The 26,306-nt window shown below is 44.1% G+C and overlaps 2 protein-coding genes and 1 non-coding gene across 3 annotated transcripts in view; 1 reads left to right on the top strand and 2 right to left on the bottom strand.

Annotated features, from left to right (window-relative positions):
* The window catches only part of XPOT (exportin for tRNA), a 116,968-nt gene extending 110,589 nt beyond the window's left edge, over positions 1-6,379 (top strand). The window contains exons 24-25 of the mRNA XM_040409170.1: positions 5,552-5,608; positions 5,698-6,379. Coding sequence (XP_040265104.1) covers positions 5,552-5,608; positions 5,698-5,724 — 84 coding nt within the window. The 3' untranslated portion in view covers positions 5,725-6,379. The remainder of the gene's footprint in view (positions 1-5,551; positions 5,609-5,697) is intronic.
* An 11,354-nt stretch (positions 6,380-17,733) lies between these two features.
* On the bottom strand, positions 17,734-25,835 carry N6AMT1 (N-6 adenine-specific DNA methyltransferase 1). The gene is made up of 7 exons (XM_040409157.1): positions 25,669-25,835; positions 25,390-25,522; positions 22,849-22,935; positions 20,887-20,977; positions 19,870-19,953; positions 19,585-19,726; positions 17,734-18,471 (listed from the first exon to the last, which is right to left on the bottom strand). Exons 1-7 carry the CDS (start codon positions 25,748-25,750, stop codon positions 18,359-18,361), a joined length of 732 nt encoding a protein of 243 aa, XP_040265091.1. The 5' UTR covers positions 25,751-25,835; the 3' UTR covers positions 17,734-18,358.
* On the bottom strand, positions 20,626-20,697 carry TRNAD-GUC. Its single transcript has one exon. It is a non-coding gene; the product is annotated as a tRNA-Asp (tRNA).
* Positions 25,836-26,306: the final 471 nt, after the last annotated feature.

Genomic DNA, 26,306 nt, shown 5'->3' with positions numbered 1-26,306 from the left:
GTAATTGGACGGCTAAAATGACCAGTTGTTAAATTTCATCCAGTGAATGATTGTTTTGTTTGAAACTGTCTGTTTGGTCAAACTTAGGGGCCTTTTACATGGGTCCTTGGCAATGAGCAAAGGCTGCGTTCACATCTGCTTTTTAAATTACAGCAGTCACTTCCGTCAGAGGAACAGACCATTTTACAGCAGATACCAAGGCGCAGTGCCATATCACTGTTTACTGTAATGGGATACCGCTGCTTTCCGGCATATACATTGGATACAGTGGCCGGAACAGGGTACCGGATTTCACAATGCAGATGTGAAACCGGCCTAAGCTTGTTCCTAATATTTGTGCTGTGTAACAACAAATAAGCCGTATTGGGTGGAACGATCATATTAACGATTGTTTGTCCCTGTACCGTAAAATGATTGCTACATGGACATGCCGGTAACAAGTGCTGATTGACATACTTTATGGTTATCCTTACCAGACAAGATGCCTGCCGGCAAAAAAAGACCATTAATTTTGTCATACACTGGAGACAGCTGTCTCTCCTCTCATACATAGTTAGGTCCATATATATTTGGACACTGACACAATTTTATTTTATTTTTTTACCGGTTTACTAAAACATATTCAAGTTATAGTTATATAATGGACATGAACATAAAGTCCAGACTTTTAGCTTTCATTTGAGGGTATCCACATTAAAATTGGATGAAGGGTTTAGGAGGTTCAGCTCCTTTACATGTTGCACCCTGTTTTTAAAGGGACCAAAAGTAATTGGACAATTGACTCAAAGGCTGTTTCAAGGGCAGGTGTGGGCAATTCCTTCATTATTCCATTCTCAATTAAGCACATAAAAGGAGTTGATTTGAGGTGTGGTGCTTGCATTTTGAAGATTTTGCTGAGAAGTAAGCATGCGGTCAAAGGAGCTCTCCATGCAAATGAAACAAGCCATCCATCTGTGAAAACAGAAAAAAAACATCAGAGAAATTGCTACACTATTAGGGAAAAAAATCTACAGTTTGGTACATCCTGGGAAAGAAAAAGCACTGGTGACCTCAACAATGCAAAAAGACCTAGACGCCCACAGAAGACAACAGTGGTGGATGATCGCAGAATAAATACCATGGTGAAGAGAAACCCCTTCACAACAGCCAACCAAGTGAACAACACTCTCCAGGATATAGGCGAATCAATATCCAAATCTATCATAAAGAGAAGACTGCATGAAAGTAAATACAGAGGGTTCACTGCACGGTGCAAGCCACTCATAGGCCTCAGAAGGCTAGATTGGACTTTGCTAAAAGAAACATCTTAAGAAACCAGCACACTTCTGGAAGAACATTCTTTGGACAGATGAAACCAAGATCAACCTCTACCAGAATGATGGAAAGAAAAAAGTATGGTGAAGGCATGGTACAGCTCATGATCCAAAGCATATCACATCATTTGTAAAACACGGCGGAGGCAGTGTGATGGCTTGGGCATGCATGGCTGCCAGTGGCACTGGGTCCCTAGTGTTTATTGATGTGACACAGGACAGAGAGAATAATTCTGGGCTTTTCAGAGACATACTGTGTGCTCAAATGCTGCCAAACTGATTGGTTGGCGTTTCATAATACAGATGGACAATGACCCAAAACATAAAGCCAAAGCAACCCAGGAGTTTATTAAAGCAAAGCAGTGGAATATTCTTGATTGGCCGAGTCAGTCACATGATCTGAACCCAATAGAGCATTTCACTTGTTAAAGACTAAACTTCAGACAGAAAGGCCCACAGACACTGAAAACCGCTGCAGTAAGGCCTGGCAAAGCATTAAAAAGGAGGAAACACAGCGTCTGGTGATGTACATGAGTTCAAGACTTCAGGCAGTCATTGCCAACAAAGAGTTTTAAAATTTTATTTACAATTATTGAATTTGTCCAATTACTTTTGAGTCCCTGAAATGAAGGAATTGAGTTTAAAAAAATGCTTTAGTTCCTCACATTTTTATGCAATCATTTTGTTCAACCGACTGAATTAAAGCTGAAAGTCTGAACTTCAACTGCATCTGAATTGTTTTGTTCAAAATCCATTGTGGTAATGTACAGAACAAAAATTAGATAAATGTTGTCTCTGTCCAAATATATATGGACCTAACTGTATGCATGTGGGGAGAGGGGAGAAAGCTGCTACGACTCATTACAACATGCCCAATATTTGTCTCCCCCAACAGCAGTCAGGAGGACCATACACATTAGATGGTTGGCACCGTTGGGTGACTTCTCGCTGCTAGATTGTGCTGGTGTAGTATCACACTGTTGTGTGTGTTAATGCTGAATGCCAGTTCTAATCCATGGCATCTTCTCTGAGTAATTGAATTACTGCCTATGTGTAACCACAGACTTGATAGTGCTCATGGAAGTGAATGGGAGAGAAAGTAGTAATTACACTGCACCTCCGCTATGAGCTAGATGTGCAGGTAAACATTGAAGAAGACCCAGCATCACGGCCCTTTCAAACAGCTAATCAGGGAGAGCCAGGAGTTGGACCCCCACGGACCTGCAGTCAAAACAAAAAATTCTAATACTTTTTGCAGTGGGATTAAAGTGTAACTTATTTTTATTTGTGTAATGTGTAGGGGCAGTGATGTTAACAATTTTTGTAATATACTTTAAAGGAAACCTGTCACCTGTATTTTGGGTATAGAGCTGAAGACATGAGCTGCTAGATTGCCGCTAGTACATCCGCAATATGCATGCCCCATAGCTCTATTGTCCAAAAAACGATGTTCTATATATGTAAATGAGGCAAGTAAGAAGCCCAAGGAGCTCTTAATAACATTTCCAGAGCCCAGCCACGCCCACTGTGAAGGAGCCCAGCACCGCCCCGCATCCTCCGAATCTCCTCCTTGCTCCCCGACGTCACAAAGCTAGAGCGCCGTAATCTCGCGATGCGCGAGCTAGCGCATGCGCAGTGTCGGCATAGTGTTCCTTCCCGGTGCTGGGCTCCTTCACAGTGGGCGTGGCTGGGCTCAGTCAGAGAACGCTGGACTCATCTCTGAAGCATGAAGGAGACAGGACTCTTCTAAGGTTTATTTACATATATGGCGGGAACATTTATTTTAGGTTTTTCTCTGAACTGCTAGTTCGTTCAGAATTTATTTTAATATCATTATTAATGTATTAAAAAGTATTTTTAGAAAAGTGAGTAGATACATAGGCTTAGAAAGTGATGATAGGTTTCCTTTAATTACTGAAATCATAGATTTCTATTAGAAAAATAGCTGTAAAGTAGCCCATTTTGAGCCATAAAAACGCTCCTCTGTCTTCTGTTTACATAACTGTGGAGACTTACTAACACTGTGTTATGTAAACAGAGGAGCGTTGCTAAGGCTCAAAATGGGCCACTTGATAGCTTTTTTACTAATAGAAATGTATGATTTCAGTAATTATATTACAAAAATAAAAATCGAATGGCAGTTACACTTTAAGAATAGTCATATTGAAAACAAGTTTCGACTAGACCGTCATTACCGTGTCATACTTAGGCCTCTTTCACACTTGCGTTGTTGGGATCCGGCATGCACTTCCGTTGCCGGAGGTGCCTGCCGGATCCGGAAAAACGCAAGTGTACTGAAAGCATTTGAAGACGGAACCGTCTTCCAAATGCTTTCAGTGTTACTATGGCACCCAGGACGCTATTAAAGTCCTGGTTGCCATAGTAGGAGCGGGGGAGCGGTATACTTACAGTCCGTGCGGCTCCCGGGGCGCTCCAGAATGACGTCAGAGCGCCCCATGCGCATGGATGACGTGATCCATGCGATCACGTGATCCATGCGCTTGGGGCGCCCTGACGTCACTCTGGAGCGCCCGGGGAGCCGCACGGACGGTAAGTACACTTCTCCCCCGCTCCCCACTACACTTACCATGGCTGTCAGGACTTTAGCGTCCCGGCAGCCATGGTAACCACTCTGAAAAAGCTAAATGTCGGCTCCGGCAATGCGCCGAAACGACGTTTAGCTTAAGGCCGGATCCAGATCAATGCCTTCCAATGGGCATTAATTCCGGATCCGGCCTTGCAGCAAGTGTTCCGGATTTTTGGCCGGAGCAAAAAGCGCAGCATGCTGCGGTATTTTCTCCGGCCAACAAACGTTCCGTACCGGAACTGAAGACATCCTGATGCATCCTGAACGGATTACTCTCCATTCAGAATGCATTAGGATAATCCTGATCAGGATTCTTCCGGCATAGAGCCCCGACGACGGAACTCTATGCCGGAAGACAAGAACGCAGGTGTGAAAGAGCCCTAAATCCTGTAATAAAACCTGTGAGTGTCATTTCCTTATTTATTAGCTTCACTAATTTACTTCATGTTAGGACCCATGCACACGGCTGTATTAGTACCGTACAGGTACATAAGTGCCTACAGACTATGGGCCCGTATTGTACACATACCTATGTATCTGGGAGGAAACAAATCGTAGATTGTGTCACCCACTCATTCCAGAGACTGTTGTGAGTTAGGGTACTTTCACACTAGCGTTTTTGTTTTCCGGTATTGAGTTCCGTCACAGGAGCTCAATACCGGAAAAAACTGTGTTTTATCCTAATGCATTCTGAATGGAGAGCATTCTGTTCAGGATGTCTTCAGTTCAGTCCCTCTTACATTTTTTGGATGGAGAAAATACCGCAGCATGCTGCAGTTTTCTCTCCGGCCAAAAATCCTGAACACTTGCCGGAATGCCGGATCTAGCATTAATTTACATTGAAGTGTATTAGTGCTGGATCCGGCATTAAGTGTTCCGGCAAAACGGATCCGGCTTTCCGATCTGCGTATGCGCAGACCTTTTAAAAATGCAAACAAATCCGGATCCGTCTGACAAATGCCATCAGTTTGCGGCCGGATTTGGCAGGCAGTTTCTGCGACAGAACTGCCTGCCCGAATAGTCTGCCGTAAGTGTGAAAGTACCCTAAGGCTACTTTCACACTAGCGTTTTTCTTTTCCGGCATAGAGTTCCATCACAGGGGCTCTATACCGGAAAAGAACTGATCAGGCATATCCCCATGCATTCTGAATGGAGAGTAATCCGTTCAGGATGTCTTCAGTTCAGTCGTTTTGACTGATCAGGCAAAAGAGAGAACTGTAGCATGCTACGGTTTTATCTCCGGCGAAAAAAACTGAAGACTTGTCTGTATGCCGGATCCGGCATTTTTTTCCATAGGAATGTATTAGTGCCGGATCCGGCATTCAAAATGCCGGATCCGTCCTTCCGGTCTGTGCATGCGCAGACCTTTCAAAATGAGAAAAAAATAAATACCGGATCCTTTTTGCCTGATGACACCGGAAAAACGGATCCGGTATTGCAATGCATTTTTCTGACCAGGCATTTTTCAGACTGATCAGGATCCTGATCAGTCTGAAAAATGTCTGATCAGTCTGAAAAATGACATGCGTTTGCATACAGTTTGCCTGATCAGGCAGGCAGTTCAGGCAACGGAACTGCCTGCTGGAATCAAACAACGCAAGTGTGAAAGTACCCTAAGATGATCTCTTATTTCAGTGTTTTTGTTTTCCAGGAATTTTGTCAAGCACTTCAACAACCCGATGTTAAAGTATTTAAGAATTATCTAAAGGTATGCTTTGTCTCTTAATACAACTGATAAATCTGGAGACAAGAGCATTTCATTTCTTTGGACTGACTTTTTTTTTTTTTTCATTTCAGGTTTTTTTTCAAAGAGCAAAGCCCTGAGGAATAGACTGGAATTGTCTTGCACCTGATGCCATACTCAGGAACTCCAGTTATTAATTTATGTAGATTGCTAATTTTGTACATGCCTATAAACTGGTGTTCTATACAGAAGCTTCTTCTGACCATATAAAATGAATTTATGGTTTTAGGAGCTATAGACACATCTTATCCGTGTGGCCATCCATGATACACATGTGGTGGGGACTTCAACGAAGAGCATAAAATCAATTTTTTTACCATGCTTCATGCTTACTGTAATTGAAATAAGATTGTGTTAACACTTGCTTTTTTCCTGTAACTGATCTAAACTAATTTAATGGAACCTCATGTCAACTTGTCTTTTTATCACTTTTCTATACAATGCATCAGTGTAAAAGGACCACATACGGATGGCAGCCACATGCACTGCCATTTTCACTGACCCATTGAATAGAATGGCCCGGTGCATTTCCTGCTGACCATACACTTGTGTCTGAATACACGTATACCATTCACTGGATCTGTTTGTCTGTAAAGAACACTGATCGTGCACAGAAGTGAATCACTGAAGTGTAAATAATAAAAAAAAAATAAAAAAAATTGTTATGCAGCCGTAAAATACATAAAACTGATGCATTTCGGCATGTATTTAAAGGGTTATCCCATGAGTAATGTAAAAAAAAAATATTAGATATTATATAGTGAATTACAGTCTCTAACAAACGTAGAACCAGCCCTGTACCTCACATGGATCCGGAGTTCTCCCCATCTACTGCTGCAATTGCTTTGCAAAATTTATTTCAAGCTGGCAGCTTAGGGGATGTGCACTTTCTCTGGAGGTGTCCTTTCTGCTTCAGCTGGTGGCAGTTGAAGAATGGAACTGAGCATGTAAGTCAACCTAAGTGAGCTGGACAGAGAATTTAGAAAAAGGGCAAACAGCAGGTGGCGCTAAACAGATTTCATTGAATAGCTCACTGGCTATACTACTATTGGGCAGACTAGATGGGCCAAATGGTTCTTATCTGCCGACACATTCTATGTTTACATTTTAATTGCATGCAATTAAAGTATTCAGATCCAGGTGTTGGTTTGACAAGTGTAGAATATTTTTTGTGGGACAACCCTAATAGGACCTATTAACTGATTTTGTAAGGTTTTTCGTTTCTTATTTTTAACTGCAAAAAGAGCAAGTGTGAACTTAGTCTGATTTTATATTCAGTGTAACATTTTGGAATTTCAAAACCAGAGCTGTAAAAAAAACTAGTCAAGAGGATCGCTATGTACATTTTTATTTTTTTAATTGCTTCAAGTGAAGGCGTTAATCTTATAAGTTCTAATCTCCTGATGTGTATTGTGGAGTAATAAAGAAAAAAAAAATAGTCAAGTTTGTAGATGGTCACAATTTTTAATTTTTTTTTTAAACCCATTAATCTGTATTTGTCCGTGTATAACCTGCCACAATACAGTCTCAAATTGTGATGACATGAGTGTTCCCACAATGGAAACAACCCTGAAATGCAATCCACACCAGTATTTATGAATTACTTAGAGATGCATTGCTTCTTGGAATGTCAGAATTTATAGGAGCTGAATCTATGAACTTTTTATAAAAGGAAACACAATAAATTTTATGTAGTCAAATCTAGTTTTGTTTTTCTCCTGGAATTGTTCTAATTGTATTTCATCAAAATATACCTTGGAGACCATTGCTATGCTGCTACGCTACTAATATGTGATTTTAAAGGCTATGTACGTGTTTGGGGGCAATTTTTTTATTATTGCATTGTACTCCTTTTGAGCTAAAATATTTTTTTTAATTGGACTTTACTAAAAAAAATAAGGCATCATTTTTTCTGTACAGAGCTGACATGCTCTAGTAGAACCCTTTGGATTTTCAGTCGGACCAGGAGCAGAGGGACTCCTTATCCCTGCTCTTATAAACACTCATTACAGCTCAGTAGTTATCTTACTGATTTAGAATGTGGCTTAAATAAGTGTTTATGACCTCTCAGTAGTTTAGAGATAAGGTTTATTAGATGACCGTCTGAAAGTGAATGTACCAGTCACACAGCTAGAAAAACAGTAAACCCTTTGTGACAGAACGGCTCAATATTTTTTAATAAAGGCCAATTGAAAAAACAATTTAGCCAGAAATGAGTAATGTGCAATCATAAAAAAAAAATTGCATCCGAAGGTGTACATGGCTTTTAACTCTTTTAAAGCTGCAATAAAGCACTTGATAATAAGTTGTATGAATAGAATTAGCCCTTTGAATGGGTTGTACGAGCCAAACTGCAGGGAGGCAGTTAAAGAACTCTGTCCTTATAGAGGCCCTCCGATCCAGCGCTGACGCTATGCTGTAATGTTTTGGCTGCAGTGGTGACATCTTTCAGCCAGTCACTATCCTCATTGGCATCATGCTATACACTGCTGAAGCCAGTAATTAGCTGCAGTGGTATTCTGGACATCACCTCTCTAGCCAAGACCTTACATTAGGGCTGCAGCTCAATGGAGCAGCAGAACTGCCTCCCTTAACTAAAGCCTTTAAAAATTACAACACCGTACATTAGATCCGCAATTGGATATGAACTGACTATCAGAAATCACTATGATGCAGTCAGTTTGGGTCAGGGGAGCAGTGGTCAGTTCTGGAGATGCGGTTGACACGTGGACTGTATTTCCTGGACCAAGCACAGTTGTGTGAATCATCCCTTATGCTGGCTATACATTTTCTTACTGAACACATAAGCTGAACATACTTGTGATTTGAATAGGAAGAACGCCACCACCAGACACCACTGGCAAGGGTGCGTTTTCCCTGAGAACAAAGAATCAAGCATGTTGATAGCAAACTGCCTGATCCTACACCCTTCCCTCCCTCATGGGAACCCATTGGCTGCTTCCTATCTAAGCTGATTTTATTTTTATTTTTTATGTTGCATCACTAAGTGCATGACCCATAAGTGTACATGCCTAGGAAGTATACCTAGAAAGGAATTGATACCAGGGTAAAACGATAATAAAGACCCCACATTTTCGCATCTGTACCTACTGTTTAGTAGGTAAAACCTATTCTCTTGGGGGGTATTTGAAGTTAGAGGATTTGTCGCCACTCCTGAAATTGTATGTGTTACTAAATAAGTTTATTCCCCATGTAATAACTATTTTGGAGCATCTTTTCTTTATAGCTCTACGTTGTTTTTGCTATTAGAAGTTAATTAATAAAGGTCCATCTGGGTGCTACCAGTTGGTGTGTGTTCTGCACAGTCTGATACTCCAATAAGTACTGCCAGTATCAGACTGTGCAGGGGTACACCCCTAACTGGTAACACCCAGTTGTACATGTATTCATAAACCTCTAGTAGCAACAATCGAGGAACATGTCAGGACTGATGACAAACTCACTTTAAAGGAAATCTGTCAGCAGATTTGTCCTTATGACACTGGCTGATCTGTTACATGTGCACTTGGCAACTGAAGGCATCTGTGTTGGTCCCATGTTCATATGTGCCCGCATTGCTGAGAAAAATGAAGTTTTAATATATGGAAATGAGCCTCTAGGAGCAACAAGGGCAAAAGTTATTTGCTGCGAATCTGTGACTTTTCCTACTCATAACAGGTCTAAAAAAGGTAGTTGGCCAGTACGCCCGTTTCATTTATCATTTTCTACGCCTGTTTTAGGCGTAGAAAATGTTCTAAATCTACACCAGCAAGGAAGCGGCGGTGGATACACTGGAATTAGATAGAGGCCAGCACCTCTACATAATTTAGGCGCATCCAGCGACTGGTATTAAGACTGACGTCTAAAACGCCGGTCTTAATAAATGACCCGCTCAGTTCTCTCTGCAGCAGCCGCACCTCTCAACTTTGACAGGGCCATGGATGATGAGGTTTACACTGCCTGCTCCTGTCAAAGTGCGGAGAACACAGCAGTTGCAGAGCTGAGCCTCTGGGTGATGGCAACGCCCCCATTGCTCCTAGAGGCTAATTTGCATACATGAAAAGTTCATTTTTCTCAGCTTGAAAATCTTTTAACTTTTTGGTAAAATATCCCTAATAGAGATGAGCGAATTTCATATTTTGAAATTTGTTTTCGGTTCGTGTTGTGGTATTTACTGTATTACGGACCATAACGCAATTCTATGACGGAATGCATAGCGGAATGCCTTTAGAGGCATTCCGTTATTCATTCCATCATAATAGAAATCTATGGGCTGCATAACTGATCCGTCTGGTTTCTGTTATGCTGGAGTCCTCCCCTGCGTAACGGAAACTGGACAGATCCGTTATGCAGGCCATAGACTTCTATTATGACGGAATGCCTCTAAAGGGATTCCGTCATGGAATTGCGTTACGGTCCGTGGTAACACGAACCAAAAAACAAATTTCAAAATATGAAATTCGCTCATCCTTAATACTTTTTGTAATTTACTTTGTTAATGTATTTTTAATAGAGATATCCCCCCCCCCCCAAAGCTCACCTTTCTCTGTGCGCTTAGAGGACCTTTCATCGGGCAAAACATTGTGAACTAAGTATCATGATATGTACAGCGGCGCCCAGGGATCTCACTCCACTTACTATTATCCCTGGGCACCGCTCCGTTCTCCTGCCATGTCCTCCGGTATGTTCGGTCACTTGGTTATAGTAGGAGGAGACTGCCCTTGTTCTCCTGGGTGTCTCCTTCTCCTAGGCTGTAGAACTAGCCAATCGCAGCGCAGAGCTCACAGCCTGGGAGAGAAAAACCTCCCAGGCTGTGAGCTCTGCACTGCGATTGGCCAGCGCTACAGCCTGGGAGGAGACGCCCAGGAGAACAAGGGCAGACTCCGCCTACTATAACCAAGTCCCCTAAGTCACCGCCTACTATAACCAAGTGACCGAACATACCGGAGGGCATAGCAGGAGAACGGAGCGGCGCCCAGGGATAATAGTAAGTGCAGTGAGATCCCGGGGCACCGCTGTATATATCATGACACTTAGTTCACAATTTTTTTCCAGGTGAAAGGTCCTCTTTAAAATCCACTTTTCTGTAAACTGTACAGAAAACAAATTTTTATCAATGGGGCAGCAGCGCTGTGAGTACGGGAAGGAGCACACATTGCTGTCCTGCCTGTGCTCACTGGAGGATTACTAACTCATGGCATAGCACATGGGTACCCTGTAACCATGTGTTATGCCAGGATGAGCGGAGCGGGCTCCTGCCTGTGCTTGCTTCGCTGAGCTAAAATTCCTGCATGTCAGCTCTTAGCTTAGCGAAGCTGGCAAAGGCAGGAGCCTGCTCCGCTCAGCTAATCCTGGCATAGCACATGGTTACAGGGTACCAATGTGCTATGCCAGGAGTTGTAAACCTCCGGCGGACAGAAGCAGCAATGTGTGCTCTTGCCGGTACTCCCTGTGCTGCGGCCCCATTTATAAAGTGTGTTCTCTGTATACTGCTGAGAAGTCAGCGGTGTACAGAAAAGTGGGTTTTAGGCTACTTTCACACTCACATTTGGTGCGGATCCATCATGGATCTGCACCGACGGATCCGTTCAGATAATACAACCGTCTACATCCGTTCAGAACGGATCTGTTTGTATTATCTTTAACATAGCCAAAACGGATCAGTCTTAAACACTATTGAAAATCAACGGGGGACGGATCCGTTTTCTATTTTGTGCCAGATTGTGTCATAGAAATCGGATCCGTCCCCATTGACTTACATTGTGTGCCAGGACGGCTCCGTTTGGCTCAGTTTCATCAGACGGACACCAAAACGCTGCAAGCAGCATTTTGGTGTCCGCCTCCAGAGCGGAATGGAGACTGATCGGCGCCAAACTGATGCATTCTGAGCGGATCCTTTTCCATTCAGAATGCATTAGGGCAAAACTGATCCGTTTTGGACCGCTTGTGAGAGCCTTGAACGGATCTCAAACGGAAAGCCGAAACGCCAGTGTGAAAGTAGCGTTAAGCGCACAGGGAAAGGTGCTCTTTAGGAGGGGGTAAATTTTTATTTTATGCACTTATATAGCGCTACTATATTCCGCAGCGCTTTACAGACATTAGCATCCTACTGTCCCCAATGGGGCTCACAATCTAAGGTCCCTATCAGTATGTCTTTGGAGTATACTTTTATTATGGCATTACGGACATTTTAACAAAAATGTAATCAAAAATGTAGTTGCTCTTTAATAATAGAATGAGGTTGGCACTCAAGGTGAGAAGGGTAATAAAAATACCAATCGTAAAATAAAACAGAATGCCAGTTAAAATGCTAACATCAAAAACATAATGCATATGTGCAAGAATATTTGACCAAACACCCCAGAGGTCAATAAAAATGGCTGAATAGCCTAGTTAGATAAATCCACACTTGAATGGAAATAATAATAGTGGTGGTAAATAATAGTCACATATATGCACTGCTGTAAGTGGGCTATGATTCGGTCACAATTCTTGCAAATTAAACTCGCAGTTTTGGACTTTTGATATGAGATTCCATGAACTGTGTTCTGCACTACAGCTGGTTTTGGCCAATTTAGAAGGCCTCCTGCACACGATCATGGGGCTGCCATGCCCATGTTGCGGTCCGCAACATGGGTACTGCAGCCCCATGATCGTATGCAGGAGGCCTAATTATTTATGTCACTTTACTCACTGTCCTGTGTTGGTATCGGTGTCTGCGCTGGTGCACTGATACAGCGTAAGGGTGCCTTCACATGATGCAGATTTTGTTGCAGAGCTTTCCTCTACAGAAAATCAGTTCCATTCAGTTAAATGTGGAGGCAAGAACATGGATTTCTGTAAGCCCCATTCAGATGAATAGAACGGATTTTCAGTTGTGGAAAGTTCTGCAACAAAAGCCCCAGTGTGTGAGCTTCCTTACGGGGAAGATCCTGGCTATTAGTAAGCCTGCGCAGGCTCTTTGAATTTTGGCAGCGGATTGAGATCTGTTGGTCCTCCGGTTGACAGTGAGTAGCTTGGCCAACAATTAGCACAGAAATGGCTGCTCCTTGTTATGCTACTATGCAATAATTGGTAATGGATGGCTTCACCGGTAAGGCCCCTTCACATATCCATGTCTGTTTCACATCAGTGAAAACAAAAAAAAATCAATCCGTGAGGCATCAGTGTTTGTTCACAAATCAGCAAAAAAATAAATAAAGTGGAACACGGATGACACACAGACCAGACACAATAAATGGATACATGTACCGTATGTGGAAAATGTGAATATAAGGCTACATGCACATGACCGTGGTGTGTTTTGCTGGCCGCAAAACACGGATGGTGTCCGTGCGTGGACTGCCTTTAATATAACTGCCTATTCTTGTCTGAAAAGCGCGGACAAGAATAGGATGTTTTTTTGCAGGGCCACGGAACGGAGCAATGGCTGCGGACAGCACACTGAGTGCTGTCCGCATCAGAGCCGCCAAAACTGCGTCTTGGATGTGGACCAAAACAATGGCCGTGTGCATGAGGCCTAACAGTGAAAAATGGAAATGTGAACAAGGCCTACAGCAAACTTCACATGGAATGATTGTCAAGCTTGATCCGTGAAGAAACAAAAGTTTTGGGGTGATAGTCAATGAGTAGGAGTAAGGGTCTAGCATTGAAATTGCTCCAGCTACTTGGATGCAGAAATTTGGAATCCATTTTCTGTCCAATAAATGCTTTTCAGATGGCAGCATATGTATTCCGTATAAATCAGAATAAAATCAATGGTATGGTCCCGGCCAGGGGCGTTGCTAGGGTCTGAAGACATCCAGGGCACAAGCCCACGTGAAGCCACGCTCTCATCGCCGGGGGGGGGGGGGAAACCTTCACAGTAGTTATTAACCACTTTCAGCAGTCCCCCCTTCAGTGAATAGAGGACTGCTGAAAGGGGTTAATAACTACTGTGAAGGACCTAGCCGTCTGGGCAACCCCACAGATCATCCTAACCTATGGTCAGTGCCTAATTTAAAATTAAGCAAACCCCCCAACTATAAACTAATCCCATAAATTGCAACCTATCAACCCCCCCCCCCCCCTTGTACTTGTTCCACTACTTGCAGGCTGCACGGGCATGAGTTCAGAACTTCAGTCCGCAATTCTGTTATGCGGCGCGTGAACCCGCGAGGCTCGTAACCGCCCACGGCGGGTCTCGTGGGATCACGCGCCGCAGAACAGAATTGCGGACTGAAGTTCTGAACTTATGCCCGCGCAGCCTGCAAGTAGCAGAACAAGTACAAGGGGGGTTGGGATATTATCTGTGGGATTGCCCAGACGGCTAGGAATAGCCTAATAAAATAAATAAATAATCCCACTAGTATAAGCATCTGGGGCTCCAGCCCTGAATGTTCTGGCTGATGAGGCCCCAGTGGAGCAATATTGAGAAGCCTCAATCAGATGATGTACATATAGCATCTGACTGAGCTTGATCAGGACCAGCAACCACCATGGGCACATTCCGCCCTTTCCATCAGCTTTATAAAGGACATGATTGTCTAAGATGTCGCCGATGATAACCTTGGAGGCTAGTTTCACACAAGTGCGTTGTGGACGTCATATGAATGTATAATGCTCTGAGTTCGGATTGGAAGACCCATAGTAGGGCTGGGGCTCTCATCTGTAAGATAGGCGCATTATGTGCCCGTATTATGTTCCTGGAACCTGACCTTCGTGTAATTGTGGCTTTAATAAAGATTTCACCCTGACATCCGCAGGCAGTATCTGTGATGGGAACTAATGCTGATCACAGACACTTAACCCCTCAGATGCCATTGTCAGTAGTGGCGAGGGGGCAGATTAGCCATAGACCCTACAGGGAAATTTCAAAGGTGGGACGATGCCCAGGGGGCCACTTGTGTCCTCCTCATGGGTTCCAGATAGATACATAATGAAATGATGCTCTCAGCATTAATTAAAGGGATATACCCATCTTAGACAATAGGGGCATATTGTTGGGTATGGGTCCCAGGGGTCCCTATCTCGTAAACGGAGCCATCAAAAGTGAAGGAGGGCGCATGCGTGGCCACCCTCCCTTCTTTTCTCTGGGGCCACTGAAAATAGACAAGTCCTGGCTTGGCTATTTTCGGAGGCCCCATAGAAATGAATGGAGGGCAGCCGCAAATGCACAGTGTGCCCTCCTTCACTTTGCAGGCTCAGTTTACGATATAGATACAAGTCCAAGCGGTGGGACCCGCATCTATCAGACAATATGCCCCCATTGTCTGAGATAGGAATACCCTATGAATGAATGCACTTGACTGCCAGTTGCAGGTGCCCTCCTGAATTCAACCTGTATCACTGTCCTCAGGTCCCAACAAGAACCGTTTATCACTTTTTTTTTTTTTTTTTTTTTTATAAGAATATAGTTTTTTTTATATATATAATTTTTTAAACCTGTTAGGGGTTTAGGGCAGAGATGACATATTAGGAGGCACAGGCTGATGATCCCCCTCACAAGCTCCAGGATCTTATGGCAATTGAGTGGGCAGAACCTGTGGAGCATAGGATGCAATAAGATCACATGCACCCCCGAGATCACGTGATCAGCCACGTTAGTAACTCTGCTGCAGTACTATTGTATCTCAGGCAGCAGGTTGATGGATGGTTTGCTGAAGTAGATCAGCACCGGTTGTAGGCAGTAAAGGGTCTAGACAAAAAAAACGCTGAAGCAGTTAAAAAAATCAGCACCACTTTGCAGAGCACCGAAACTGTTACTATCACTGCTGTACCTCACACTGTCCATCGCACTGGTGGTAACTCCACCTTCCAAACAGTCGCTTCACTAACCCGGAAGTGACGTTCGCAGCCTCCTCAAGGCTGCGGTGTGGACCCAGGCTTCTGCCCGCGACAACAGCGCCACCTGTCTTCAGTATAGCGCCACTACAGTGCTATCGTTTCATCGGCGGGGACCCTGTAGATTCCCGTTATGTTCACGAGCGGTGCTTGCGGCTTAGTGTACCTCGACCTATGTAACAAATATCATATGAAAATAAGACTTGATGTAACTGTAGAGAGTGATAGCTGCATTACGATCAACTGATTGCAGGAATCATTTTAATAAATAAAAATAGAAACCGAAACAGAGTTAAAAAGTTATTAAATAAAATATTTAAAACAAAATAATAAAAACAGGAATAAAAAAAAATAACTAGCAGAGGATGGTTTCGATCCATCGACCTCTGGGTTATGGGCCCAGCACGCTTCCGCTGCGCCACTCTGCTGTACATAGGACAGTGCTTGACTGGAAGAAACATAACCTCATGTGGAAGAGTCCCTGAAGCTAACTGTTCCTTATAATAGGATCCTGCATGTTCCTTTCTTGTAACATTAATGTAATTTCCACATGAAGCCAATGTAATGCTCCCCTTCAACTTAAACAAAAAATATAAATAATAGGTGTCATTTTTCATTTTTATATGTAAGGGAGGACCTCACTTTTGCAATTAAAGGGGTTCTCTTGGATTTAAATATAGATTTTCTATCGTCGGGATAGGCGATTAATAAGAGATTTGTGGGGGTCTGACTCCCGGGACCCCTGCCGATCAGCTGTAGGGAGAGGCTGCAGCAATCTTTGAGCACTTAGATCTCTTCCTGAGGGTCCATTCACAAGACCGTAAGGGCTCCGTGCCCATATTGCGGTCCGCAATATACGGGCACTGGGCGTGTGCAATCCATGCTGCGGATGCGGACCTATTGATTTGAATGGGTCCGAAAAATACGGCAAACCATAGGACATGTCCTATGTTTTGGGGAGCGGAGGCACGGATTGGAAGCCCACGGAAATACTCTGAAGCGCTTCTGTGGACATGTCCTATTTTTTGCGGATTGCAGACCCATTCAAGTCAATGGGTCGGAATTGTAATATGGGATTCACACGGCCGGTGCCCATAGATTGCGGAACGCTATTTGCGGTCCGCAGCACGTCCAAGGAGCCCGTACGTTCATGTGAATGAGCCCTAAACCATGTGACGTCACATTCAGTCACATGGTGCAGTTCTGCCCCATTTAAGTGAATGGGGCGGAGTTGTAATAGCAAGAACAGCAACTTTCCGATCTATGGCGCTGTGCTTGGTAAGCTGCAAGGAGGCTGTGGGGCTCACAGGAGCGCTGTGACCTCCTGAAACAGCTGATAGGTGAGGGTGCCAGGAGTCGGACCTCCACTGATCTCATATTGATGACCTATTCTGAGGGCAGGTTATCAATATGTAAATCCAAAATAACCACTTTAAAGGGATATTCCCATATGAGACAATGGGGGTATATCGCTAGGATATGCCCCCATTGTCTGATAGGTACGGGTCCAAGAACAGAACAGGGAAGGTGGTGGCTGGAGGACCCCGGGTTTCCCTGGGTCCAGCCACCACCAAGCGCTCTCCCCATAGTACTGAACAGGAGTGCACCGCTACCACTGCTAGTGCTCGGCTATTTTCGTCGGCCTCATAGAAACGAATGGTGGGCAGTTGTGCATGCGCAGTGCGCCCTCCATAACTTTCTCCGCTCCGGTCTCATTGTAGGTGCGGGTCCCAGAGGTGGGACCCACACCTATCAGACAATGGGGGCATATCACTATGCCCCCATTGTCTGAGATGGAAATACCCCTTTAAGGTTGCAAACGTTCTGTCTCGGAAATGAATGAAGGGTACATAGAATATGGTATTTCATTTTTATTGATTTTATTTACTTTTTAGGGGGTGATAGAAAAAAGAACAATTTCATGATTAAGGACGACTGGCAGCACTGATAACACCCAGTTGCCAATTTCTTCATAGGTTTCCAGTAGGAATAACAGGGAAACAGAACAAGAAAGTTCTTCAAAATGGTGTTGCAGAATTGGGGAATACATTTACTAAAACAGACATATCAGGAGTGGTAAGGGCTCTTTCACACGAGCGGATCCCGTAGCCCTGTTCCGGACAGCAGAGACACAGAGCATTAACATGACTGATGATGCTCTTTGCCTCTCTGTGATCTTTTTACTACAAAATCAGTGACAACTTTATCTCACTGTGATTTCGTAGTAAAGAGATCACAGAGAGGCACGGAGCATTATCAGTCATGTTAATCCTCCGTGTCTCTGCTGTCCGGAACGGGGCTTGGATCTTTTTATACGCAGCAGATTACCCGCACGGCATCCGATCGTGTGAAAGAGCCCTAACAGCTTCTCTTTAAATGTTTATATTTCCAGTATATCACGGGGCCATAACCATAAACGGTATGTATTATGTATGTACAGTATGATTAGACAACTGGGACAGAGATGCAGCTGCACAAATCCACTCAGGTAGTTCAAATTTGACTTTTATTGCGGTACATTAATCACAGTTATAAACCACATATTGGAAAATAGAACCTGCTTACACATTTCAGACTATGTCCTTACTCATGGCTACGACCCCAGATGACAACATACATCTAGGAGGCGGAATAATAGTTCTGCATAATCCTGGTCCTGGAGACTGCTGTTCTCCACATTGCACCGCTCTATACTCTTCAGATCCTCCATGTTCAACTCACATTGAGATCACAATGCGATGTCACCAGCTTCCAGGAATGAACAAGCTGCACCTCATGGACCTCAGTCCATCCCATCTTTTGTGCGTGTGATATGTAAACTATGTCCACAAAGTGGATCACCTGATATATTCCTTTTAGAGGATACTCAGCAGCATGTCACTATGTTCAATGTCAATCTGTAGTTTTCCTAAATTTTAATATCGTTAGATGTTCTCTTCCTGCCTGTCTAGACAGCACCTTGGATCCTTGTAATCCATAGGAATCCATTTTTTCCAAGATCTCATCTGAAAGTAGAAACAAACTATATAAATATTACATTATGGTGACCAGTCTGCCAAACAAATATACATATGTATCTGCAAAGTCAAATAATCTGCCAAATCTGCCATTTTCGGGACAGCCGAGGTAGCAGACTACCAGAAATTTGATCTCTTTTAATAGACAGATATTATAACACCTAGCGTGTTGACAGCATGTGTGGTGTCATCTGAAGGGAGACAGCTCCACAGAACACATTTATCCTAAGTCTTCTAAAGGCCCAAAGCAAAATTCTCCTATATAACAAATGTATAATATAGGTGAAAGGTGTTGTCCGATCTTGGAGCTGACAACTTTTGAGGTCCTAACCTGTGCTCCTGAAAATAACAAACCCTACCTACCGATCCAGCTGCTGCTTACTTCCCTGCAGAACCAGGAAGCAGCTTGGTCCCGTGACTGGCCATAATGGTCATAGGACCACGCTGCCTTCTGATCCTGCAAGAACTGGAGGAGGCAGGAAATGAGCAGATGTGGGCCCGTGAGCAGTTGAGTGGGCTTTGATATGTTCAGGGAAGGACCTCAGGGGTTGTCGACTGCACTACCCCTGACAACTCCTTTAAATCTCAATTTGTAGGCTCCATGCAAAGGTCTATATTACTTTTATGAGCCTAAAGATCCATGGGAAACGCATGTGATGTGCCTATATGTTCTGTGGCCATATATGTGGCCTATGTGGACACCCTGGCATAGGATACATGTATGTATAGAAAGTCACACTGGGCCCTGTGGCAACACAGCACAGTTATACTTCTTCTACCACTTGCTTGATGGCCACCAAAATGACCACATTATCAGGTAATTCTGACCAATCTGGAGTATATGCTGTATTTCCACAGAATTATCTGACAGATTCACAAAACATTACTGCGGTATGTTTATGACACACAAATTAAAGGTGGACGGAGCTGCAGATACTGATCACTTATCTGATCGGGGGGAGGGTCTGACTTCAGATCAGCAGGGGTGCCTGATCCCCACCCATCTGATATTAATGACCTATCTTGAGGGTAGGTCAGCAATATCTGTAGCCCAGAGAACCCATTTAAAGAATTGCCTACAGAATACATAAAACATCTCACCAGGGTTGTTCTCTTTTAGAACCAGTAAGTACAATAATCCTTTTGAAGACAGGAGTTTAGGAACCAGAGGTAGAAACCTGTCTATAACTTCACGACCATTTTTACCTCCAGCCCAGGCTGCCTCTATTCCTTTACCTCCTACCTAGAAAATCAAGTGGGAAAAAAAATGAATATTTTTAGTTACTCACATTCACATCTATGAGAGTTACGGAATCACCTAGCCCACTCAGCTCCTAACAAATGTGAACATTGCCCAATCTATTAGCATCTTTGGCTCAAACACACCTCTTCAGAAGGGGTCACCACATAAGGGGGGTTAAAGAGAAGAAGGTCAATTAGTCCTTGTAACCGGGGCAGTAATCCGCTTACCTGCAACAAGAAGAAATGGCCAACATATATTAAGAACTGCCAGCATAACTGTGCCATAAGACTACAATGGGCCTGTTTGCTAATACTAGTTGCCATATAAAATGTAATTATTGCTACTGATGGAAAACTATTCTATGGCTCAGGAAAAAATAATCTGTCCATAGCAGCAATTACATTTCCCTTTATAGGTCAATGGAAAAAATTTCCAACAGTTTTCATTTTAGCAAAATACATACTTGTTGCCTGTTTCAATCACTGAAAAAGAACACTACTGAGTTACTACTATGGAAGGCTACAGGATCTTACGTGTTGTTCTGCGAGTGACCACTTGGGGGCACTGTTTAATAGGAGTCTATGGAGTAGGACTCTCGGGGTCTATTTTACATTCGTACGCAGCCCCGAAAATATGCATTTTCTATGTAGAGCGACTTACACTATTATTTGAATGATTAATAAGATCACCTGATCACACTTTTTCTTTAGATGTAGAAAGCTCTTCAACTGAACAGCACATACTAGGAAAGCTCTTTTCCTGAGAAAACAATGGCTTCTCCTGTGCATACAAGCTTGCAGTATACCGTTTTGTAATTTCTAAAGTGCTACAATGCATATGAGACGTTTAAAATATTGATTTAAAAAAAATAATAATAATGATATAAAAAAAATATTTGCCTCCCCGTCGGGGAATCGAACCCCGGTCTCCCGCGTGACAGGCGGGGATACTTACCACTATACTAACGAGGAATTGCATGAGTGTTGCTCTTCTCTCACCTACTTTAACATTACTTACAAAAAGCTGATAAACTTCAAGCTGTCCAAGTAACACACAGGGTAAATACAAAAAAAAAAAAAAAAAAAAAAAAAAAAAAAAAAAAGTAATCCTAGAATAAAGGAACAAAACCAGAAGCATCTAGTAATAATGTGGAGAACTACCATGTCAGTAACAACAGGGTCAATGAGCACAGTGTTGGCTAGTGCAGTCTCCATTGTGCAGAATGCAGCAGTCGGATTAATATCTGTACATCTGAAACAAAATGAATACAAGAATCAGAAAAACTAAAAGGATTTTCTAAAACTGATAGAAGTCCAGCAGGCAAACAGCATTACATTTATCAAAAACACTACTAGGGGTGCTTTCACACTTGCGGCAGAGGATTCCGGCAGGCAGTCCCATCGCCGGAACTATCAAAACGTATGCAAACTGATGGCATTTGTCAGACGGATCAGGATCCTGATCCGTCTTACAAATGCATTGAAATGCCGGATCCGTCTTTCCGGTGTCATCTTTAGGTGCCCGAGCCAGCACTTCTGTTATTTTTGTTGCTTTGCTCATCTAACGGAGCAGAGCAACAGAAATAAATAGCGCTGGTGTGAACGTGGCCCAAGAGGTGGATATTTATGATGGTAAACCATTACTAATCTAAATACCATCAGGCAATTATAGCCAAGTGATAAGTCCAGTCCAATATAGTGGACTTAACCCTGTACTTTATCACTTGGCTATAATAGCCGGCCTGCATTCACTACACACTACACGCATCGGTGTGTGATGTGTGTGCGGTGCAGTGTATGATGCATGTAGTGCAATGTATGATGATCACACACTGCTGTCACCTTGATGTCCAGGGCTGTTTGTCACCTCTGAGGAGTCCTCTTCAGATCCTCTGCCACCATGCTTGCCGGGGTCCTTGTCCAGCGCGCCAGCTCTCCTTACTTTAGAAACTCCGGGGAGCCGGCCCCTTCCGCCGGCTTCCCCTGCTGCTCGGCGCTGTATCGTTCCGGTGCCCGCCCAAACCAACCAATAGCAAAGCTCTTTACTGTATGGAGCTTTGCTATTGGTCATTTCAGGCAAAGGCAGCATCGCTGCGCTGCCTGTGCCGTTCACAGCGTGCCCTGCACTGATGAATGTGGGGGAGAAGTCTAAGGTGTATTGGTACGCCTTAGACTTTTTCCAGGGAGTAATATGGCCTGAACAGGCATCAATGCCGCTTGTACAGGCGTTATTGTGACCTCTGCATGCAGTGATCTCTTCCACAGTATGGGGACGAAGGATTACTAATACCATTGTTCGTCTCCCTATTGACTAGTTGTTTGCTGGCAGAAGATCGTGTTTACACACCATGATCTGCTGCGGGCAAACAATAATTTTTGTGTCTGCACAAATGATAACTTAGCCGATGAACAAGCGTTTCGCCCGTTCATCGGGTAATCGGCAGCACCTTTACACCACCAAATAATCGCTAATGAGCGTTCTTATGAATGCTTGTTAGCGATTATCTGGAGGATTCTCGACCTGTGTGAATACTACCCCAGAAGCTGTTCCTCGGCAGTTGCCATGTTCTGTCCTTCTCTTCCTCCAACTGTCTGTAATTAAGATATGGAGCAACGGGTTTCAGAGGTGAGATGCAGCCACAACACCAGGCCAGCCCTACCTATTGTGCTCCCAGTAGAATAAAAAAAAACATCAAATTTTTCGTTCCAAGTCGACAACTGCAGAACAGGCCACAGACCTGTACCTCTGTTCACAACAACGACACTTAGGCTACATGCACACGACCGTGGTGTGTTTTGCGGTCCGCAAATCGCGGGTCTGCAAAACACGGATGGCGTCCGTGCGCGTTCTGCAATTTGCGGAACGGCACGGACAGCCTTTAATATAACTGCCTATTCTTGTCCACAAAGCGCGGACAAGAATAGGACATGCTATATTTTTTTTGCAGGGTCACGGAACGGAGCAACGGATGCGGACAGCACACGGAGTGCTGTCCGCATCTTTTGCAGCCCCATTGAAGTGAATGGTGCCGCATCCGAGCCGCCTAAACTGCGGCTCGGATGCGGACCAAAACAACAGTCGTGTGCATGAGGCCTTATTCAAAAGAGGAAAATGACACTTACAGATACCAAGCTTTAGGTCCGATAAGTGAAGCTACAAATGCTGACACCACACCAGACCCACAGCCTATTTCTAGGCAGATCTCAACTCTGTAGGGGAAGCAAAGAAGATGAAAAGGCTGGTTTTACACATTACATTTTAGGGATAGGTATACAAACAGAAAAAAATAGTTATTAATGTCATTACACTAAAACACACATAGTTTTTCCACTACCTACTTTTTGGGAATTGTAAAATAAATGTTGACGTGAGGTTTTTGCAGTACCTTAATGGCCTGGTAGTCTGTCACACTATTACCCTTTTTAGCATGCACCTTTAGGCCTTATTTACACTCGTGTATTTGGTCATTAGAACTATAAGGATACCTGCACATGGGAGCAGATTATGGAACAGAATTTTCTGCCGGCTTTTCGTGCGGATTTCTGTGTGTTTCCGCACCAAAAACCACATGTGTTACTAGCAGTTTTTGATGTGGATTTTCTGCAGATGTCACCTTTGTATGGGTAAAATCCGCACAAAAATAAAAAAATTTAAATAAAAATAACAATTGACATGTTGCAGAACTCAAAATCCATACAGCAGGAAAATTTCCAGACAGAAGGGAAAAAAAAGCAAAGCGTAAATGAGATCTGTCTAATCTCATACACTTCGCTGGTACTGTATTAGGAACGCACATGGCCAGTATCCGTGTTTTGTGGATATGCAATTTGCGGACCACAAAACACGGCGCAGTCATGTGCGTGTAGCCTTACTCTGGGGCTTTCCATCTGAGAATCGACACAAAAAAACACGTGTAACCTGCAATGTGTGCAGGTAGCCTGGGGACTCGTGCACATGATCAGCCCTTGAAAAAATTGTTCTAGACCAGGGATGCCCAACCTGCGGCCCTCCAGCTGTTGCAAAACTACAACTCCCAGCATGCCTGGACAGCCTACTGCTATCAGCCTACAGCAGGGCATGGTGGGAGTTGTAGTTTTACAACAGCTGGGCCGCAGGTTGAGCATCCCTGTTCTAGACAAATGGAGACTGTCATGCTATTTTCTACAAAATCCAAAAAACGATGACATTAGTGGCACAGTAACGGCACATACACAAGTTTGAGTAGAACATCATGGCTCTGCTTATAGGGAGCCTTGATATGTCCATGTGCATAAACTCTAAGCAGGACATTTGTCAAGACTGGTGTTTTACATGCCAGTGGTTGTGCCAAGCTTTTAAGTTATTCCCTATCCACAGGATAGGGGATACATAGCTGACCCAGAGATCACAAGAACAATGGTCCAATCCCCTGTTCTGATGGAGCTCGGCTATCTCTGGCGCTCCCATAGAGAATGAATGGAGTGGCAGTGCACTTGCATGACCCTGCCGCTCCATCAAAACGGAGGAACAGAACCCCTGTTCTCATTATCGTGGGGGTCCCAGCGGTCAAACCCCCAGCAATAAGCTACTTATCCACTATCCTGTGGATAGGAGATAACTTATAAACTTGGTACAACCCCTTTAAAGGGGTTATCCAATCTTAGACAATGGGGGCATATCGCTAGGATATGCCCCCATTGTCCGATACAAGGAGAACGGCGCACCGCACATGCACAGCCGCCATCCATTAATTTCTATGGAGCCGCCGAAAATAGCCGAGCGCTGGCTCGGCTACTTCCGTCGGCCCCATAGAAATGAATGGGAGCGGTGGCCGGGACCTGAATCTTAGACAATGGTGGCCGGGACATGCACCTATCAGACAATGGGGGCATATCATATGCCCCCATTGTCTAAGATGGGATAACCCCTTTAATCCCCCACCCCACGCTTGCTTTAGATCATGGATGCTCAACCTGCGGCCCTCCAGCAGTTGTACAACTTCTGTATGGCCTTCTGTAGGCTGTCCGGGAATGATGGGAGTTGTAGTTTTACAACAGCTGGAGGGCCGCAGGTTGAGCACGCCTGCTTTAGATGCACTGCAGTTACTAAGAGGCGCATACCTCTCAATATTTGTGGCGCATCTTTGCAGGTCTGTGTGACAGAGTGGAGAACTAGACCAGCAAGTGAGCTAGTCTACATCCCCGCTATAATTGAGGCCATTTTCCTGGCGTCGATTGTAATACATGTGATGGCCTGCCTACATCAGCCGCTCTCCATTTTGAAAAGTGGCGAGTACAAAAAGTTGCAACATTCTGCTATTTTTTATTTATTTTTTGTGCCACTTTTCTGGTGCAGAGGAGATGATAAATGTCCCCCTAAATATTTCCATTATGCACCTTCTGCATTTAGGACACATTCCTGGTTTTGGCTAAAAGTGCTTGTAAGACGCTCCCCATCTCATACAGGCATTTTAGAGACGGACCCCCTTCTCCTCCGAGGGTCAGGCTTATCACAACCACATTTTGAAAAAAAGACAGATGACAAATACTGCTAAAGTGTGAGATCCGAAAGCGGGGGTGGCACCAAGTCACTGAAAAGTGAGCGTGACCATTGGCAGGTACAGCACAGTGTTCAGCAGTGGGCATCATACTCCTAGCACTCCATGCCATCCCTACCACAATTACCCGGATTTCAGCAGCTCTGCCTCCCTTTCCAAGGCATCAATTAAAAGAAAGGTGTCCTCGGCTGGGTCGTACACGTCAGTGAAGGCTCCTCGGCCGACATGGGAGTACACGGGAGTGGGGAACATGCTGCAGGCTGAAAGGTAAAACCTCACGGTTACTATACGGAGTGCAGAAGCTGCAGCCGGGCACTACAATGACTACTGCAGCTGTTCTACTAACAATGACGTCACAAAAAGCACACTTGTGACGATGGCCCAAGCGTCACTACGTCATACTGACCCCGGTGGTGTTTCCAGCCTGCCCTGCATCGCACACGCACACGGACGGGGGTAGAATGACAGAGGGGGTCACGTGCTAACATGCTGTCACGTGACTTTTCTGCGCGCTCCTTTGATGCGCCGCCATGAGCAGGGCGGAAACGCGTTGTAAGAGGTGTGCACTGCAGGCTCCCGGCTACAGGGGGCGCAGGCCTGAAATCTGCTAACCGGGCCGTTTATTTCATGTTCAGAGCCTCCCAGGAAGAACGAAAAGCTGGAATGAGCAACACTTTTGCTTCAATGGGTTGTCTGAGATAAAATAAATAATTCACATAAGCTCCAGAATGGTGTAAAGCAGTGGTGCCCAATCATTTTTCATCTGGTTCTAGCAGTTGTAAGGGTGGCAGACCTAGTTAACAAATTGTCTCCGACTGCCCCATTCATGTGAATGGGGCTTGCAGAAATCCATGTGCTTGCCGAAACATGCCTATTATTGCCTTATTTACACGTCAGTGTTCGGTCAGTGATTTCTATCAGTGATTATGAGCCAAAACCAGGTGCTGCTCTAAACACAGAACAGGTGCAGATCTTTACCTTACACCTAATGTCTGTGGAGGCTCCAGTCCTGGTTTTGGCTTACAATCACTGATGGAAATCACT

This window comes from Bufo bufo, chromosome 1 (assembly GCF_905171765.1).
Source record: "Bufo bufo chromosome 1, aBufBuf1.1, whole genome shotgun sequence".
NCBI classification, from domain to species: Eukaryota; Metazoa; Chordata; class Amphibia; order Anura; family Bufonidae; genus Bufo; species Bufo bufo.
Note: the sequence above shows the minus strand (reverse complement) of the source record. Positions and strands in the feature narration are given on the sequence as shown.

Excerpts from the sequence above, each read along its gene's own strand:
- N6AMT1 (XM_040409157.1), bottom strand. The coding sequence starts at position 25,750 with ATGTTAGCACGTGACCCCCTCTGTCATTCTACCCCCGTCCGTGTGCGT. Across the intron at positions 22,936-25,389 it reads GCAGAGCTGCTGAAATCCGG|AGTTGAGATCTGCCTAGAAA; the intron begins GTAATTGTGGTA and ends CTTCCCCTACAG. Across the intron at positions 20,978-22,848 it reads GGACCTAAAGCTTGGTATCT|ATGTACAGATATTAATCCGA; the intron begins GTAAGTGTCATT and ends ATTTTGTTTCAG.